At 41.3% G+C, this 16,747-nt stretch overlaps 1 protein-coding gene across 1 annotated transcript; it reads left to right on the top strand.

Moving 5' to 3' along the window:
• Window positions 1-818: 818 nt before the first annotated feature.
• On the top strand, window positions 819-14,544 carry xpc (xeroderma pigmentosum, complementation group C). Its single transcript, XM_047571495.1, has 14 exons — window positions 819-1,102; window positions 2,043-2,462; window positions 3,400-3,496; window positions 4,938-5,022; window positions 5,621-5,778; window positions 5,878-5,998; window positions 6,843-6,932; window positions 7,598-8,419; window positions 9,464-9,624; window positions 10,258-10,339; window positions 10,583-10,714; window positions 13,406-13,575; window positions 13,706-13,799; window positions 13,885-14,544. The coding sequence occupies exons 1-14, from the start codon at window positions 1,009-1,011 to the stop codon at window positions 14,218-14,220; spliced, it is 2,862 nt and encodes a 953-aa protein (XP_047427451.1). The 5' UTR covers window positions 819-1,008; the 3' UTR covers window positions 14,221-14,544.
• The last annotated feature ends 2,203 nt before the right edge of the window (window positions 14,545-16,747 follow it).

Genomic DNA, 16,747 nt, shown 5'->3' with positions numbered 1-16,747 from the left:
CCTGTTACATCATTAAAATTCCTGTGTATATTGTATATTTGGCCAATAAGGAAATTCTGATTGTGATGTGTATTATGTACGTATATAATTGTTTTTTTGCTTTTACAGTTTTATTTATATTCACTAGATATTTACTCATATTTTATTTTATTTGTATCTTATTTTATTTTTTTTATTTTTTACTTGTTCTGAAAAGTGTTTTTTTTTTTTTTTTTTTAACTGCAACTTATGAGCTACTGTTACTAAGCAATTTTCCTCGTGAATGAATAAAGTCTGTTTAAGTCTCAGGTCATAAGTCTCTACAACGCCTCCCTGTGAGGAAACAACTGGACTGCGGTCATTGTTGTCCCTATTATATATTCATATTATTGTATAACTTAAATGTCTTTCATTTTATTTTTTTAATTAGATTATTTAAATCTGTTTCTATGTCATGAAGCTACTGGACATCGAATTTCCCACAGGATAAGTAAAGTCTAATCTAATCTAAAATATGATAATGCACATTATAAGAACATAAAAGTAAGTCTAACAATATATAAGTATAAGAATATATATTAGTCAATATGAATATATGTCAATATAAGAATGTATAAAATCAATACACTTTCCATTTTCAGCGTTTCTAATCTTCTGTAAACATGGAAACTGTAAAATAATCATTTTACTTTAATCTCCCTATCGTTGTTTTTTTTTTCTTTACTTTAATAATCAAGTTTTATACGGGCATGTTTGTTTGTAATATTATTTTTCTTTTGGTTAAGAAGCGGAAGAAGAAGAAGAGCGGATGTGACGTCAGAGTGCGCCCCTCAAAAAAACGTCCCCCGTGCTCCCGTTTCTTGTGTTATGAAAACTACAGAGAAATCTTAGGTAACTGCTCCTCGTCCTTGTTCAGCGCCATGTGGAGAAACGAGGGGCGGCGGCTGCTCGTCTAACTCCTCAGTCCGTCAAAGTTTTCAGAGTTTCTCAGAGAAGAGAAGAGAAAAGAAAAGATAAGAAAAGAGCATCATGGTGAAACGGAGAGAAGCAGCAGAGACGGATACAAAGAAACCGAGGCAGGTGCAGCAGAAAGCGACGACGAAGAAGAACAAGAAAGATGCAGGTATGAAACAGGAAATAAATCTGTCCGATTGTTAGATTAAATGAAAGTATAACTGCTCCGATAATCCTGTGCATTAATTGTTGTTGTGTGTTCACGGGCCACTTCATTGGGTGCACCAGTGAATTGCCGGTGCAGAACTTTTCAAGCGTAAATCTTTTGAAACAATCAACACAATATGTCTTAATATCGAAACTTTCCCATTTTAATTTTCCCCCCAGAGCGATGTCCTGCATGTATTTATCACATTTATCAAACGGGAGACAATTCATGTTCATGCACGGTGTAGTTATATGACGTTAACTATGGGTGTCCCACAAGGATCAGTATTAGCTCCTCTGTTATTTAGTCTTTATATTAATAGCTGCGTTTCCATGACAGTTTTTCCTCTTAATATATGTGCGATATTACTGAAATTTTGAGAATAAACTGTAACGTCTTTTCTCGCAATGTCACGCAAGACTTCACTTTGAGGAAATTGACTTCAAATGAACTGAAATCTGCGGGAATTTAAAGCTATGAGATTTAAGAAAATAATAGTAATTAAACGTCATCAGTATGAAATGAAGAAACAGGGACAATTACAGTTTCTTCATGAAGGTTCTGGTATTCAGCTTTATTTTTTATTATTTTTCTGTTGTTGGTGGTTTAAACTACGTAACTAAATCTAAAGCATCTTATTACTGTTACCACCACAGTGAGGATGAATGAGCATCTAGTTTGCAGGTGCATGGTTACTGGAGTGGATCTCCCGGCCCAGATACACAGCTGCACTGCATCAAAACACACTTTGTGAATCACTGGTGTTTCCGTTCATGTGACACACTTACTTTGCATGTTCTTTGCAAATTAAGTTGTTTTTTTTTTAGTCAATTGTGTATTAAGAATGAACTTCAAAATGTGCAAATTTATTTAAACTTTTTTTAATCGTCTGTGTTTCCAGGTAACGACAACAAAGACAAAGAGGAGAAGCTCGAGAGGAAAGTTAATCCGAGGTCACGTTTACCCTCAAAGGGAGCAGCAGGAAAAACCCAGTCCCCCAGATCCGGATCCAGATCCAGATCCAGATCCGCCGTTAAAACCAGTAAATACTTCCATTCACCGGTGAAAGAGGAGAAGGACAGTGAAGAAGACTTCGACATGGTCACTTCGCCTCCACGTGTCACCAAACCGAAGAAGGAGAAGAAGGAGAAGAAGGAGAAGAAGGAGGAGGAGGAGGAGGAGGACAGCGAAGACGACTTTGACATGGTCACCTCTCCACCACGTGTCATCAAACCAAAGAAGAAGAAGGAGGAGGAGGAGGAGGAGGATGAGGAGGAGGAGGACAGTGAAGAAGATGAGGATGATTGGGAGGAGGTGGAAGGCAAGTGAGAGATTAATTTATAATGTAACACTTTGTATTTACTGAGAATGATGGAAACTTTTTACATTTTTAACCTTTATTTTTGTATTATCACAACTAAAAACAACAACAAATTAGAAATAATTGAAAACAGACAGACCAGGAAGTTTTCTAGTATGTAAGGTTAAACTCAGAGATACAAAACAAAATCATGGTTCTTTCGAGTCTTTTCTTTTTGTCAGTTAAGTCAAAAGAAAACAAATCTTTGTTATTCAATTAAGATGAGCCAAAGTAAAAAAATGGGTGTAATATGACATTTTCCGATGTTCTTCTCCTTTTTGGTATCGTAGAGAAAATGTCATTTGTTCCATTCTGTGTATTTTATGTCTATTGTAGTATCTGCAATAAATATCTCTTTCTTGATCCCACTCTGAGTCGTGTATTAGAGATTAATCATGGCGCCATGTTTGCTACATCAGAGGTTAGATTCTACAGTGTAACTCTATGGGGCGGATGTTGAAATAAATGTCTTATTTTCTGTCCTATTGCTGACGTAACGTCCATCCAGTTAGAGGAGATAACAGAACAGATCCCAGCATGTGTGGAAATAACCCCACAGGTCATTATTTATTATGCTTAATGCTTAATTTTGGGGGTAATAAAGAACCTCAAGCTATTTGTCCATGTTCACTGTCTCCACAGACGTGAACCAGAGGTCGTGGAATGCGTTTTACATATATTTAACCGTTTTAACATATGTTGTAGAGAGATTCAGGGATGAATAGATTCTGGAAATGATTTTTTGTTAGTTTTTCCATTAATAACATCAACAGAAACATAAATCAGACATGCTCCTGCCTCCTCAGTGGTTTTAATATGTTTCTCAAAGTCAGTTCTTACCTGTAATCGTAGAAGTTTTGCTTCAGGAAACTGTAATTTTGTTTTGTTTGTTGATCAGAGCTGGACGAGCCGCTGGGTCCAGAGGAACCACCAGAACCCGTCCTGCCCTCTGAGCCCGTTCAGATAGAGATCGAGACTCCAGAAGTCAGAAAGAAGTAAGTCCACACACTCAGCAGCCACTTCATTAGGTACAAATCCTCTGTCCTCCTCAGAAAGGTGGACAATCTTATTCGAGGGGGATGTTTGTGGTGCTGCTGACTAAAACTGAGTGGCCAAAATAATAGAAACACGTGTTAGTAACTACAAAATTAAAAAAAAAACAAAAAAAAAAACAGTTGAATCAACGTCTCTGTCAGTTATTAGAAACTAAAGCTGAAAACCAGAACCTCCACGAAGATAATTTAGATTTAGTTTTTGCACCCGAATTATGAAATTTGTCCAAAAAAAAGTCAACTTTATTGTCAACTCTGACACGTGCAGCACATACACAGGGTTAAAATTACCTTCGGTAAAGGCCTACGGTGCAGCAGCTATACAAAAAATGGAAAAATTATGATTATTTAAAAAGGAGGATGGAAAAAATATCTATATATGAAAAATATAGCCCATATATACAAAGGTGACCACAAAGAAAAGAAGTGACATGGCAATAAATATACATAAAGTAGCCGGTGCAACGCCTGAATTGAATAGTGCAAAAAGGGATTTAATAAAAATAATATAATATAATATAGAGGGGAATAAAATAAGTTCTGGAGCATTCACTATGAATCAGTCTGCTGGACAAACATCTCCAACTCTCTACCCAGCGCTAAATATACAGTATTATTATTATTATTCATTCAGTATTAAGTTATTCAGATAACACACCAGTCCAAATATTAATCTTTTATTTTGAACATGTGCAGTGGTAATGTGGCCGTAACGTCTTCTATCATCCATTTATCTCTTCAGCAAAATATGTTGGATTCATGTTAATGTGCATTTAAAGAAATTTTAAATTTGTGGGGGAAAATTAAAAAAATATGTAAAAATATACATTAGACAATGAGTTAAAAGCTGCTGCATCAACATTTCAAGAAACGGGCCAAACAGATTCAGATGAAGCTTCTCTCTCTGATTTGTAATAACTTTTATTCTAAATATATTTCAAGGTGTAACATGTCTTCTCCAGTCTGTGCTTTGTTTATCGAGTTCCTCCAACATGGAGACGACCTAGTTGTCACAGTGAGATATGTAATGTCCAGACAGTGGGTGTGTGTGTGGGTCAGAGTCCTTAGTGGCATGAAAAATTAATTCCAATCGATCGCGCTGAAGATATTTATGGAACATTTACGACCGTGTCGACTTTATGGGCTTAACTTCCTTCTGAAAACTGTCAAGTGAAAGAACATTGGACTTGAAGATGTTAAAAAAAAAAAAAAAACTGAATGGAATAATGTTTGAGTTAAATGAACTAAACATTGTACTGAAGATGTTTCTTCTCTGCTTCTGATTCTGTTTCTTCTCTGCATCGGTTGAAAGACGCCTCATAATTAAATCCAGATGCCGTGTTACATGTTGTTTAAGCTGACGATGGTTTTTCTGATGGTCCAGGCTGAAGAGACAAGCAGAGCTGGAGACGTACCTGAAGAGGATGATGAACCGATACAAGAAGGACCTGCTGATGGACACTCACAAGGTCTGCACAACAAAAAGAGGGACATATTATTATATTATTATATTATTATTCAGTCTGACAAAACAACAGAAACGTTTGACCTGCCAAGAGTTTTTAGGCTTAAACACAAATGTAAAAAGCCTCAGAGAAACCACAGATATCCCCAAACTAAGTAGATTTGTGTTTATAGACGTATCTGAGTTTAATAAGATGCTTGAAATAATAAATTATAACTTGGAGTTTAAGTACTTGTGTCCATGTAAAACCTTTAGAGTTGTTGTAATTCTCATTTTTAGCATTAATAAGGGAGTAAACTTTATTTATGTGGCACCTACACAGGTAAAAAAACACAAAGTGCTTCACAGTGAAAAAGACAAAATGTTGCACAAGAAAATTAAAGCAAAAGTAAAGCGTTCAACAAAGTTCAGATAAAAACATCAGAGGAATAAAACCCAGATTACAAACAGCCATAAAACTACAACTAAAATAATAGTTGATCATCATTTAGGAACAAAACACTCAACTGCTGTGACACAGAAACTGCAGAGTGAGAAGATAAATCTTTGAAGATGAAAAACAGGTCTTGTTGATTCCACCTCTTTGTCCGACCCGTGTCCAGGTCCACCTCATGTGCCTGGTGGCCAGCGGGATGTTTCGGAACCGGCTGTGCAGCGAACCGGACCTCGTGGCCGTCACCATGTCCCTGCTGCCCCCCCACTTCGGCTCGGTGGCCAAGCAGCGCATCGACGAGCGCTTCCTCTCCGGCCTCCTCAAATGGTGGGTCGGCTTCCACGCCAGAGTCCGCTGACACGGACGGACGTTAAACTCAGCCCTCGACGAGAAGCCGGATCATCTGTCAGTTTGTTTGTCCTGCAGGTTTAAGGCGACGTTCACCCTGAACCCAAGTCTCCCCTACGAGGAGCGTCCGGACCCCCGGGCTCTGCTGGAGAGACGACTGGCCAGCCTCTCGGCCCGAGACCATCAGGAGATGACACATGTCGGTGTTCTACCTCTTATTGTTAATTATACTAAGTATTATTATTATTAGTTTAGGACGTGCATGTAAAGGAGAATAAATTAGAGGAGTAAATTATGCTTGATTTGATTTGCCGTTTATGTCGAATATGAAAACAAAAAGTATGTAATATGTTATATATGTTATATAATATATAAAAGGACAAAACATTTAAACATTAGACATATAATACACATTAAAAAATGAGTGGGAAGAAGTATAACTTATAAACTTCTCCTCCTTGTCTAAATATGTCTAGACATGATACTTATAAATAAATAGAATTAGTTTGATAGGTTAAATTGAATAAAGATAAATTACATATTCACGTCACACAATAACATTAAATATATATACACACACATAAACTCATTATATATATGTAATATAAACTGTATATAATCTGTATATTTAATGGTAATAAGTTATTTTGTTTGGTAATTATCCTAAATTTAAGTAAATGTTACTGTAGGAATAATGAGTCTGTGTGTTCCTGGTAGTCAGCCATTTTTTTTTTTTTTTTAGTCTATAGTAATTTTTGTAAATTCTCCCCACAACAGAAAATAATTGTGTCATCTGCAAACAACACAAAATGCAACACCTTAGTAATTTTACACATATCATTAATGTACAAAATGAAAAACTCAGGGCCCAACACTGACCCCTGGGGGACGCCACAAGCAACGCGATGAAACCCGGTCACACAATTTCACAAACTGCTGTCTCCCACTTAAATAACTTTTGCTGTCCAGTTTCCTGATTAATATCCTGTGGTCGGTTGAATCAAAAGTCTTTTTTGCTCATTTATATTTCGTGTTTCCTGCAGCTTTTCCTCTTGGTGCTGAGGTCTCTGCAGCTCTTCTGTCGACTGGTTCTTTCTCTGCAGCCGGTTTCTTTCAAGCCTCCGTCGGCCAAGGTGAACACACACAAACATACACGGATCAGCCATAACATTAGAACCACCGAGCGGTGGATTAGATGTTCCACATGGCAAACTAACCTAAGAGCTAGATATAAAAGTTGGTCTCTCTTAGAGCCGGGCGGTGCGTCAGTTCATACCGAATACCGGTATCTGTTTTCATTATAATATAAATTGTGAATATACCTCCATACCAGTGTATTTGATTACACAGTGTAATCCAGGCAACCAATCAGAGCCACAGAAAAATGGCTCTGATTGGTCGTATTCAGTTGATGCAGAGATCTCTGTTGGTTCCAGATGACGAGCTACTAGAAACTCATATTCGTTGTGCATTTACTTTTGCAACTTTCAGATATATTGGCTCATTTTTGCTAATGCATAAATATCAAGTCAAGTCAACTTTATTGTCTTTATTGTATGTTTATTGTTGCCATTCTTAAAGGCCTACGGTGCAGCAGCTAAACAAAAAATGTAAACAAAACAAAAACAATAAAATATATCCTGTATATACAAAGTATATTATAATGTTTTGTTCATTAGATTGGGTTCTCTTTGTCTACTTTCAGGACTTGTGTGAAGGTTTAGCATATTGCACATCAGGGGATGTTAATATAAGTAACTGCAAACACATATCGTGACTATCTCTGCGTCTTCTCCAGGACAAAGGGGCTCAATCGTCCAGTGCCGCCCAGAAAAAGAGCCAGAAAACCTCCCCGAAGGAGCCAAAGGTTTCTCCTGGCACCAAGAGACCAGCTGGTGAGGGGAAGACGACGGGAGGTAGAGGAGGAAAGAAAGCAAAGAAGAAGAAGGAGGTGAAGGAGGAAGAGGAGGAGGAGGAGGAGAAGGGTGTTGTATCTGGAGGGCAGAGGCCAAAGAACTCAAAACGTCGCAGCGTGGCCTCAAAGGTCAGCTACAAGGAGGACAGCGAAGAGGAGGAGGAGGAGGAGGAGGATGAGGAGGAGGAATTTGAGGCCACTGCTGAGGAGGACAGCGAGGATTCAGAGAGCGAAGCTAAATCTGCGAAGGGTAAGAAGGGGAAAGGGAAGAGCAAAGGAACCAGAAACAAAAAGACTGTAGCTCCAAAGAGAAGGAGTGGTGTTAAAAAAGAAGAGGAAGAAGAAGAAGAAGAGGAGGAGGAGGAGGAAGGAATGGAAAAAAGAAGAAGAAGTGGGAAAAAGAAGGAGGGGCCTGGAGCGGACGAGTGGTTGGAGGTGTACCTGGAGAAGACGTCGTCCTGGGTCTGCGTGGACGTGGACCACGGCGTCGGGGCGCCTCACCTCTGCTACGAGAACGCGACGGCGCCGGTGACGTACGTGGTGTCGGTGGACGGCGACGGGTTCCTGAAGGACCTGGGCAGGAAGTACGACCCCAAATGGATGACGGCGTCCAGGAAGAGGAGGCTGGACGACGACTGGTGGGAGGAGACGCTGGAGCCGTTCCTGGGACCCGAGGACGAGAGGGACGCGAAGGAGGACAAGGAGGTGAGTCTCAAAGCCTTATTGACTTTATTAATTCCTCCTGTTGTCAGGCAGCAAGACGAACATTTATGTCCTCAGAGACGATGTTAGAAGCAAGAAAAACATTCAAGTGGATTTAAGAGGCTAGAAAAATAAAAGTGATGTCGGCACAACTGGGACGAGGAAAGAGAGGAAGAGGGGGAAGGAATAGGAAGTAGAAGAGTTGGAGGAAGAAGAGGTACAATGAAGAGGAGGATAAGGAAAATGAAGTAGTAGAGTTGGAGGAGGACGAAAAGGAAGATGAGGAAGGAATAGGAAGTAGAAGAGTTGGAGGAAGAAGAAGAGGAACAATGAAGTGAAAGAGGAGGAGGAAGAAGAAGATACAAGGAAGATGGAGAGGAAGAGGAGGTGGAGGAAGGAAGGAACAGGAAGTATAAGAGTTGGAGGAAGAACAGGTCGGTGTGAGAGGAAGTCGAGAATAAGATGGAGGAAGAGGAAGAAGATGAAGAAGGAATAGGAAGTAGAAGAGTTGGAAGAGGAAGAAAAAGAAGAAGATGAGGAAGGATTAGGAGGTAGGAGAGTTTGAGGAAGAAGAAGAGGAACAAGGAAGAGGAGGATAAGGAAAAGGAAGTGGTAGAGTTGGAGGATTACGAAAGGGAAGATGAGGAAGGAATAGGAAGTACAAGGGTTGGAGGAAGAAGAAGAGGAACAATGAAGTGAAAGAGGAGGAAGAAGATAAGAAAGGAAGATGTAGAGGAAGAGGAGGTGGAGGAGGAAGAAAGAGAAGAAGAGTTAGAGGAGGTGGAAGAATAAGAAGAGGAGGAGGAACAGGAGGAAGAAGAAGAGAAGAAGATTAGGAGGAGAAAGTGGACAAGAGGAGGAAAAGGAAGAAGAGCCAGGATCCTGGATCAAGGAAGGATGGATCAGGGGGTCCATACTGACCTCTACAGACCTGGAGGAAGGAGGTTCTGGTCTGATGGATCTGAACCAGGAGGTTCTTAGTCTACAGGAGAACGTGGTGGTTTTAATGTTGTGGCTGATTTTTTATTGTTATTTTTTTGGCTGCAGCTCCAGAAGAAGCTCATGAACAAACCGTTGCCCGTCTCCATCGGCGAGTACAAGAACCACCCTCTGTACGCCCTGAAGAGACACCTCCTCAAGTACGAGGCCATCTACCCGGCCACAGCCACGGTGCTGGGCTACTGCCGAGGAGAACCCGTCTACTCCAGGTACAACACCTGCCAACACCCGGGACGTAGCTACGCTAAGCTAAGCTAAGCTAAGATAGTTTATCCAAGGCTAGGCTAGCTGTTTACTGTTATTATTAATCCTCATTCATAATCTGCTTCTTTGAAGTGAACGTGTTGAATTTAAAACTGTAATAACCTAAATTATTATTAATTTATGATAATTATTATTAATTTACTGTTGTTGTCATCGTTAATGAGCTAAATCTGTGTTGTCTTGTGTAAAGGACGTTTTAATCCAATGAACATTCAAATGAAATTAAATGATGGAACATGATTTAAATCAGGTGGAGACAAACTCATGTTTGAATCTTCTTCAATTTATTCGTGTTATTAATTATTATTATTCTATTTCTTCTTCTCGTCGTCCTTCATCATCATCTTCTTCTTCTCCTTCATCATCTTCTTCTTCTCCTCTTTCATCATCATCTTCCTCTCCTTCATCATCTTCTTCTCCTCTCCTTCATCATCTTCTTCTCCTCCTCCTTTATCATCTTCTTCTTCATCTCCTTCATCTTCATCATCTTCTTCTCCTCCTCCTTTATCATCATCCTCTTCTCTTTTATCATCATCTTCTTCTTCTTCTCCTTCATCATCTTCTTCTTCTTCTTCTAGGGATTGTGTTCACACTCTTCATTCCAGGGACACGTGGTTGAAAGAAGCTCGAACCGTCAGAATCGGTGAGGAGCCGTACAAGGTGAGAGGAAAAACTTCTTCTTCTTCTTCTTCTTCTTTATTCAGTTTGTTTTTCTGCTTCTCTTTGTTTCACACATTAAAGCTTCCGATCAGTAGATTAATGGTCTTTATTTGTCAGTGATGTTTCTGACCTGGAAGCCAAACAAAATGAATTTATTTAAAGAAGCCGAGGTTAGAGCTGAGTTGAGGAGACGGATCCTCGTTGTTCTTGCGAGAACTGAAGGAACGTTTGTTCTCTGGTCAGATGGTCCGAGGATTCTCCAACCGATCCCGTAAAGCCCGGATGATGAGCGAGCTGAAGGAGGAGAACGACCTGCCTCTGTTTGGAGAGTGGCAGACTGAGGAGTACCAGCCTCCTCTGGCTGTGGACGGGAAGGTGGGTCATTAAAAATGAGCAACAGCGCCACCATGTGGTCAGTAGGATACTGTATCAGCTGCTGCCTCTAAATGATCTATACCTACAACTGGACCAGAACCAGGCACACATGGAAGGAAGGAAGGAAGGAAGGAAGGAAGGAGTTGGATGAAAGGATGAGTTCATCTGGTTTAAACGGACAGGACTCAGAAAGTGGTTCACATTAAACTGGAAGGAGCACATGACCACCTCCCAGGTGGACTACACAGATCTGGTGACACCGGACTCAGACGGACAGCTGGACTAGACCTGACGAGACCTGACGCAGACGGGAAACGCAGACCTGGACCAAAACCAGACAGGATAAGATGTGAAGGTGATCCAGATCTCTGTAAATGAACCTCTAGGTTAGAGAGAGTATCGGCTAAGGAGGTATTGGCTTAAGATATCGTCTAGAGAGGAGAGTAATTGTCTGAGAGGAGTATCTGGTCTGGAGGAGATCTGGTCTAAGGAGATATGTAGAGGAGGAGGAGACTGTCTAAGGGATACTGGTTTGAGGATACTGTCTTGAGGAGTATCGGGTCTTAGAGAAGGAGTATCTGGTCTTAGAGAGGAGGGAGTATCTGGTCGTTGGAAGTTCTGTCTTAGAGGACAGGATATCTGTCTAGTAGAATGAGGTATCAGTCTTGAGATATCGTCTTGGAGGAGGAGGAGTATCTGGTCTAGAGATAGGAGTACGGGTCTTGAGGAGTATCTGGTCTAAGAGGATCAGATCCTGGTCTGAGAGTATCTGGTCTTAGACGGAGTATCTGGTCTTAGAGAGGAGGAGTATCGGGTCTTGAGAGTATCGGGTCTGAGAGTACTGGTCCTGGAATGATATCTGGTCTTAAGAGGAGGAGTATCTGGTCTAGAGGAGTATCTGGTCTAGAGGAGGAGTATCTGGTCTTAGAGGAGGAGTATTGTCTTAGATATCGGTCTTGGAGGAGTATCTGGTCTTGGAGGAGTATCTGGTCTTAGAGGAGGAGGAGTATCTGGTCTTGGAGGAGTATCTGGTCTTAGAGGAGTATCTGGTCTTAGAGGAGGAGGAGTATCTGGTCTTGGAGGAGTATCTGGTCTTGGAGGAGTATCTGGTCTTGGAGGAGTATCTGGTCTTAGAGGAGGAGTATCTGGTCTTAGAGGAGTATCTGGTCTCGGAGGAGGAGGAGTATCTGGTCTTGGAGGAGTATCTGGTCTTGAGGAGGAGGAGTATCTGGTCCTGGCGGAGGAGGAGTATCTGGTCTTGGAGGAGGAGTATCGGGTCTTGGAGGAGTATCTGGTCTAAGAGGAAGAATATCTGGTCTTGGAGGAGTATCTGGTCTTAGAGGAGGAGTATCTGGTCTTAGAGGAGGAGGAGTATCTGGTCTTGGAGGAGTATCTGGTCTTAGAGGAGGAGTATCTGGTCTTAGAGGAGGAGGAGTATCTGGTCTTAGAGGAGGAGTATCTGGTCTTAGAGGAGGAGGAGTATCTGGTCTTAGAGGAGGAGGAGTATCTGGTCTTAGAGGATGAGGAGTATCTGGTCTTGGAGGAGTATCTGGTCTTGGAGGAGTATCTGGTCTTAGAGGAGGAGGAGTATCTGGTCTTAGAGAAGGAGGAGTATCTGGTCTTAGAGGAGGAGTATCTGGTCTTGGAGGAGTATCTGGTCTTGGAGGAGGAGGAGTATCTGGTCTTAGAGGAGGAGGAGTATCTGGTCTTGGAGGAGTATCTGGTCTCGGAGGAGGAGAAGTATCTGGCCTTAGAGGAGGAGGAGTATCTGGTCTTGGAGGAGGAGAAGTATCTGGCCTTAGAGGAGCAGGAGTATCTGGTCTTAGAGGAGGAGTATCTGGTCTTGGAGGAGTATCTGGTCTTGGAGGAGGAGGAGTATCTGGTCTTAGAGGAGGAGGAGTATCTGGTCTTAGAGGAGGAGTATCTGGTCTTAGAGGAGTATCTGGTCTTAGAGGAGGAGTATCTGGTCTTAGAGGAGTATCTGGTCTCGGAGGAGGAGGAGTATCTGGTCTTGGAGGAGGAGTATCTGGTCTTAGAGGAGGAGTATCTGGTCTTAGAGGAGTATCTGGTCTCGGAGGAGGAGGAGTATCTGGTCTTGGAGGAGGAGTATCTGGTCTTAGAAGAGGAGGAGTATCTGGTCTTAGAGGAGTATCTGGTCTCGGAGGAGGAGGAGTATCTGGTCTTAGAGGAGGAGTATCTGGTCTTGGAGGAGTATCTGGTCTTGGAGGATGAGGAGTATCTGGTCTTGGAGGAGTATCTGGTCTTAGAGGAGGAGGAGTATCTGGTCTTAGAGGAGGAGGAGTATCTGGTCTTGGAGGAGTATCTGGTCTTAGAGGATGAGGAGTATCTGGTCTTAGAGGAGGAGTATCTGGTCTTGGAGGATGAGGAGTATCTGGTCTTAGAGGAGGAGGAGTATCTGGTCTTAGAGGAGGAGTATCTGGTCTTAGAGGAGTATCTGGTCTTAGAGGAGGAGTATCTGGTCTTAGAGGAGTATCTGGTCTCGGAGGAGGAGGAGTATCTGGTCTTGGAGGAGTATCTGGTCTCGGAGGATGAGGAGTATCTGGTCTTAGAGGAGGAGGAGTATCTGGTCTTAGAGGAGGAGTATCTGGTCTTGGAGGAGGAGTATCTGGTCTTGGAGGAGGAGTATCTGGTCTTGGAGCAGTATCTGATCCTGGTCTCGTCTCCCTCCAGGTTCCTCGTAACGACTACGGTAACGTCTACCTGTTTAAGCCCTGCATGTTGCCCGTGGGCTGCGTTCACCTGCGGTTGCCCAACCTGCACCGCGTGGCCCGGAAGCTGAACATGGACGCGGCGCCTGCGGTCACGGGCTTCGACTTCCACGGAGGATACTCCCACGCCGTGTAAGACCAGGTCCCAGTGGGACCGGCACGTTTAAACATCTAGTAGATTCTTTCTTTCCTTTGTTCCCTCTTTCCTTTTACATTTAATTGTTTCCAGTGAGAACGTTTTCATTTATTGTTGTTGCTGCAGGACCGACGGTTATATCGTGTGTGAGGAGCATGAGGAGATCCTCAGAGCCGCGTGGGTGGAAGAACAGGAGCTTCAGAAACAGAAGGAGAAGGAGGTGAACGGGGTTTTTTTATTTTTATTTTTTTACATTTGTGGGATTTATTTATTTCTACGAGTCACTGAACCCGTTTCCCTTCCAGAAAAGAGAAAAGAGGGCGACTTCCAACTGGACTCTGCTGGTGAAGGGGCTCCTGATCAGAGAGAAGCTCAAACAGCGCTACGGCAACAAGAGCCAGGGCCTGGGGGGCGTGGCCAACGCCAACGCCGACCACGCCCCCGGCGGGCTTTCGTCTGACGAGGAGCCGGGCGCAGGGGGCGGGGCTAACGAAGACACTAAGACGGCGTCGGAGACTCTGGCCATGTCCTGGCCTCAGAACAGACAGACGCAGGAGGACGAGGGACCGAAGAGGAGGAGGAGGAACAACCGAGAGAAGAAGGGTCAGGACCAGCATCTGTTCCCCTTCGAGAAAGTGTGAAGGACGGAGATTATTCGAAATGATTTCAGGTGTAAATAAATACTGAACCGGCTCCACAGGCTCATGAAACCTAGAAACAACCGTCCACGTCTGAGCGGCTCCCACAGCAAACTACAAACTCTTCTTCTTCTTCTTCTTCTTCTTCTTCTTCTTCTTCTTCTTCTTCTTCTTCTTCTTCTTCTGTTCGTCACGTCCTGTCTCACGTTTCCTTTGCTGCCATTTAACGGCAGACGTCTGTATATTTGTACACGTCAGCATTTAAATCACTTTTTGTACCAGGAGTATTTTTTTGTACGAGTAAAAATCAAAACTGACAAAAGAAAAGAAGAGTGGTGTCTTTTTTAATTTTTTTATTTTTTAATTTGGACTTTGCAGTAAAAAGAACCAGGATGAAGAAATGAAGGAAATAAATCCTGTTGTTGTTTTTGTTCCTTCACTCTTTCTTTCTTTATCTTTCTTTCCTCCCCTCATATTTCTTCCTTCCTTCTTTCCTTCCTTGCTTTACTTGTTCCTTTGTTCCTTCCTTCTCTCTTTCTTTATCTCTTTCCACCCTCCATCTTCCTTCACTCCTTCCCTTGTTCTTTCCTCCCTTGCTTCATTCCCTCTTCCCTTCATTCTTTCTTTATCTTTCCTTCCTCCCTTCATCTTCCTTGCCTCCCTTGTTCCTTCTTTCTTTCCTGTTTCTGATTATTCACTTCTTTCTATGTTTCCTTTGCTGCCGTTTGATGGAGGCGTCTGTATATTTGTACACGTCAGTGTTTAAAACATCAGGACGTTTTTGATTCAGGTTTTATTATTATTTTATTTATTTATTTATTTATTTAGGATGAGGTGAGATGGGGGTTTATTATTCCACAGTTTAGTGGAATGATAAATCAGTGCTCGGTCATGACTGTGGGAAAAATAGATAAAAACAAGTTTGGGGAAAAACTTCAAGGGGAAATTTAGTTGTTACAGCAGCAAAAACACAAGCTAGATAAAAAAAAACATAAGAGTAAATATAAATTGATGAGTGTATGAAATATTTACAGTTTGATGGAAAACTGAGAAGATTTAATTGGAAAAATGTTAAAGTGCTGGAGACTGAATAAAGGAAATAGACTTTCATGATGAATAACATAAGAAAGAACAAATAATGAACAAAAATGACACAATGAGTAAGAAACGTACCTGATAGATGTGTTTTACAGAATAAAACCACGTAGAATTCACACGTGTTCTTTGGCTTCTTCAGTATAAATCTGCTGCAGGAAAATCACATGAAGCAGATTTAATTACCAAGGCAGAAAAAAAAACAAAGAACAAATATAGAAATGAATAATAAAAAAATTGTATGAAGAAAGAAAAATAAAAGAAAGACAAAAAACTAAAATATAGAAATGAATAAAATAATAATAGTTGTCTCAACAGAGAAACATAAAAAGAGAAATAAGAATAAAAGACAAAAAACTTTAAGAACTAACAATAACAATAAACACAAACAACATGTAATAGTCAGGAAATAAAGTTGAAGAGAAAAGAGGGAATTTAATATAAATCAGTAAACCCATGAACAAATAAAATAATAATAAATAAACAAAAGTAAATATAAAAAATGTATATCGTCTTGGTCTTTGAAAGGTCTATGAACATGTTTTCCATCACAGAGACAGTGATGTTAGATTATTAATGTTAGTGAGTGGACACAGCGTCTATGGAATGATTCTATGTGTTTGTTTCTCTGTGTTGACATGATGAGTTAATAAAAGGCGACACTGATGATATTTAGAGTTTTATTCTGTCTCATGTTTTTAACTGGGAAATCAAAGAGTAAGTGGAGATATTTGTTTTGCTCCTGATGATGATGATCCTTCCTCCTCCTCAGCAGTTTTAGACCATTTACCAGCTCTCGGCTTCTCAGACGCTGATCAGGAGCTCACACAGGATAATGCACCGTTTATTGAAGCAGCCTTTTATAGCTAAAGTAAAGTAGCTCCAGTATCGAGCTGTAGAGCTGCATCCTCTGCAGAAAGTCTCTAACCTGAGCATCCGAGAAGGAAGGAAAACATTTAGTCTCCCAGAGTGTTGGAAACATTTCACATGACACATGTGTTTCTGATTTGTGTGTTTGTGTGTTTCTGATCTGTGAAGCTTCTCTTCTCTCACCTTTTCTGTCTCAAACACACTCATATCTTGAGACAACTCACTTTGTTTCTGACTCTAAACAAATAAATAAATAAATAATCTGCAATTGCAAAACAGAATCCGTGACCCTGTTTGTTGTGCTGGTGCCCATGTAGCCTATAAATGGAGCCTGGCGTTGACGCATGAGGTGAGATAAGGTCCATTTATTATCAGCAGCACTGAGGTTTAAAGAGTCACGGTGTCACAGGACCATGGACTCAACACCTTGTTCAGTGGATCATCTCATCAGAACCAACCTGCATTTACACATTTATACAAAACGCTGCAAGTTAACAATCAAGAACTAAGGTCTGAGCTTAAACTGGACTCAAACATCGCTGCATCACTGCATTTTATTCACACG

Source organism: Mugil cephalus, chromosome 1 (assembly GCF_022458985.1).
Source record: "Mugil cephalus isolate CIBA_MC_2020 chromosome 1, CIBA_Mcephalus_1.1, whole genome shotgun sequence".
In the NCBI taxonomy this organism is placed as follows: Eukaryota; Metazoa; Chordata; class Actinopteri; order Mugiliformes; family Mugilidae; genus Mugil; species Mugil cephalus.
The sequence above is the reverse complement of the archived record's forward strand: the minus strand, read 5'-3'. Positions and strand labels throughout refer to the sequence as shown.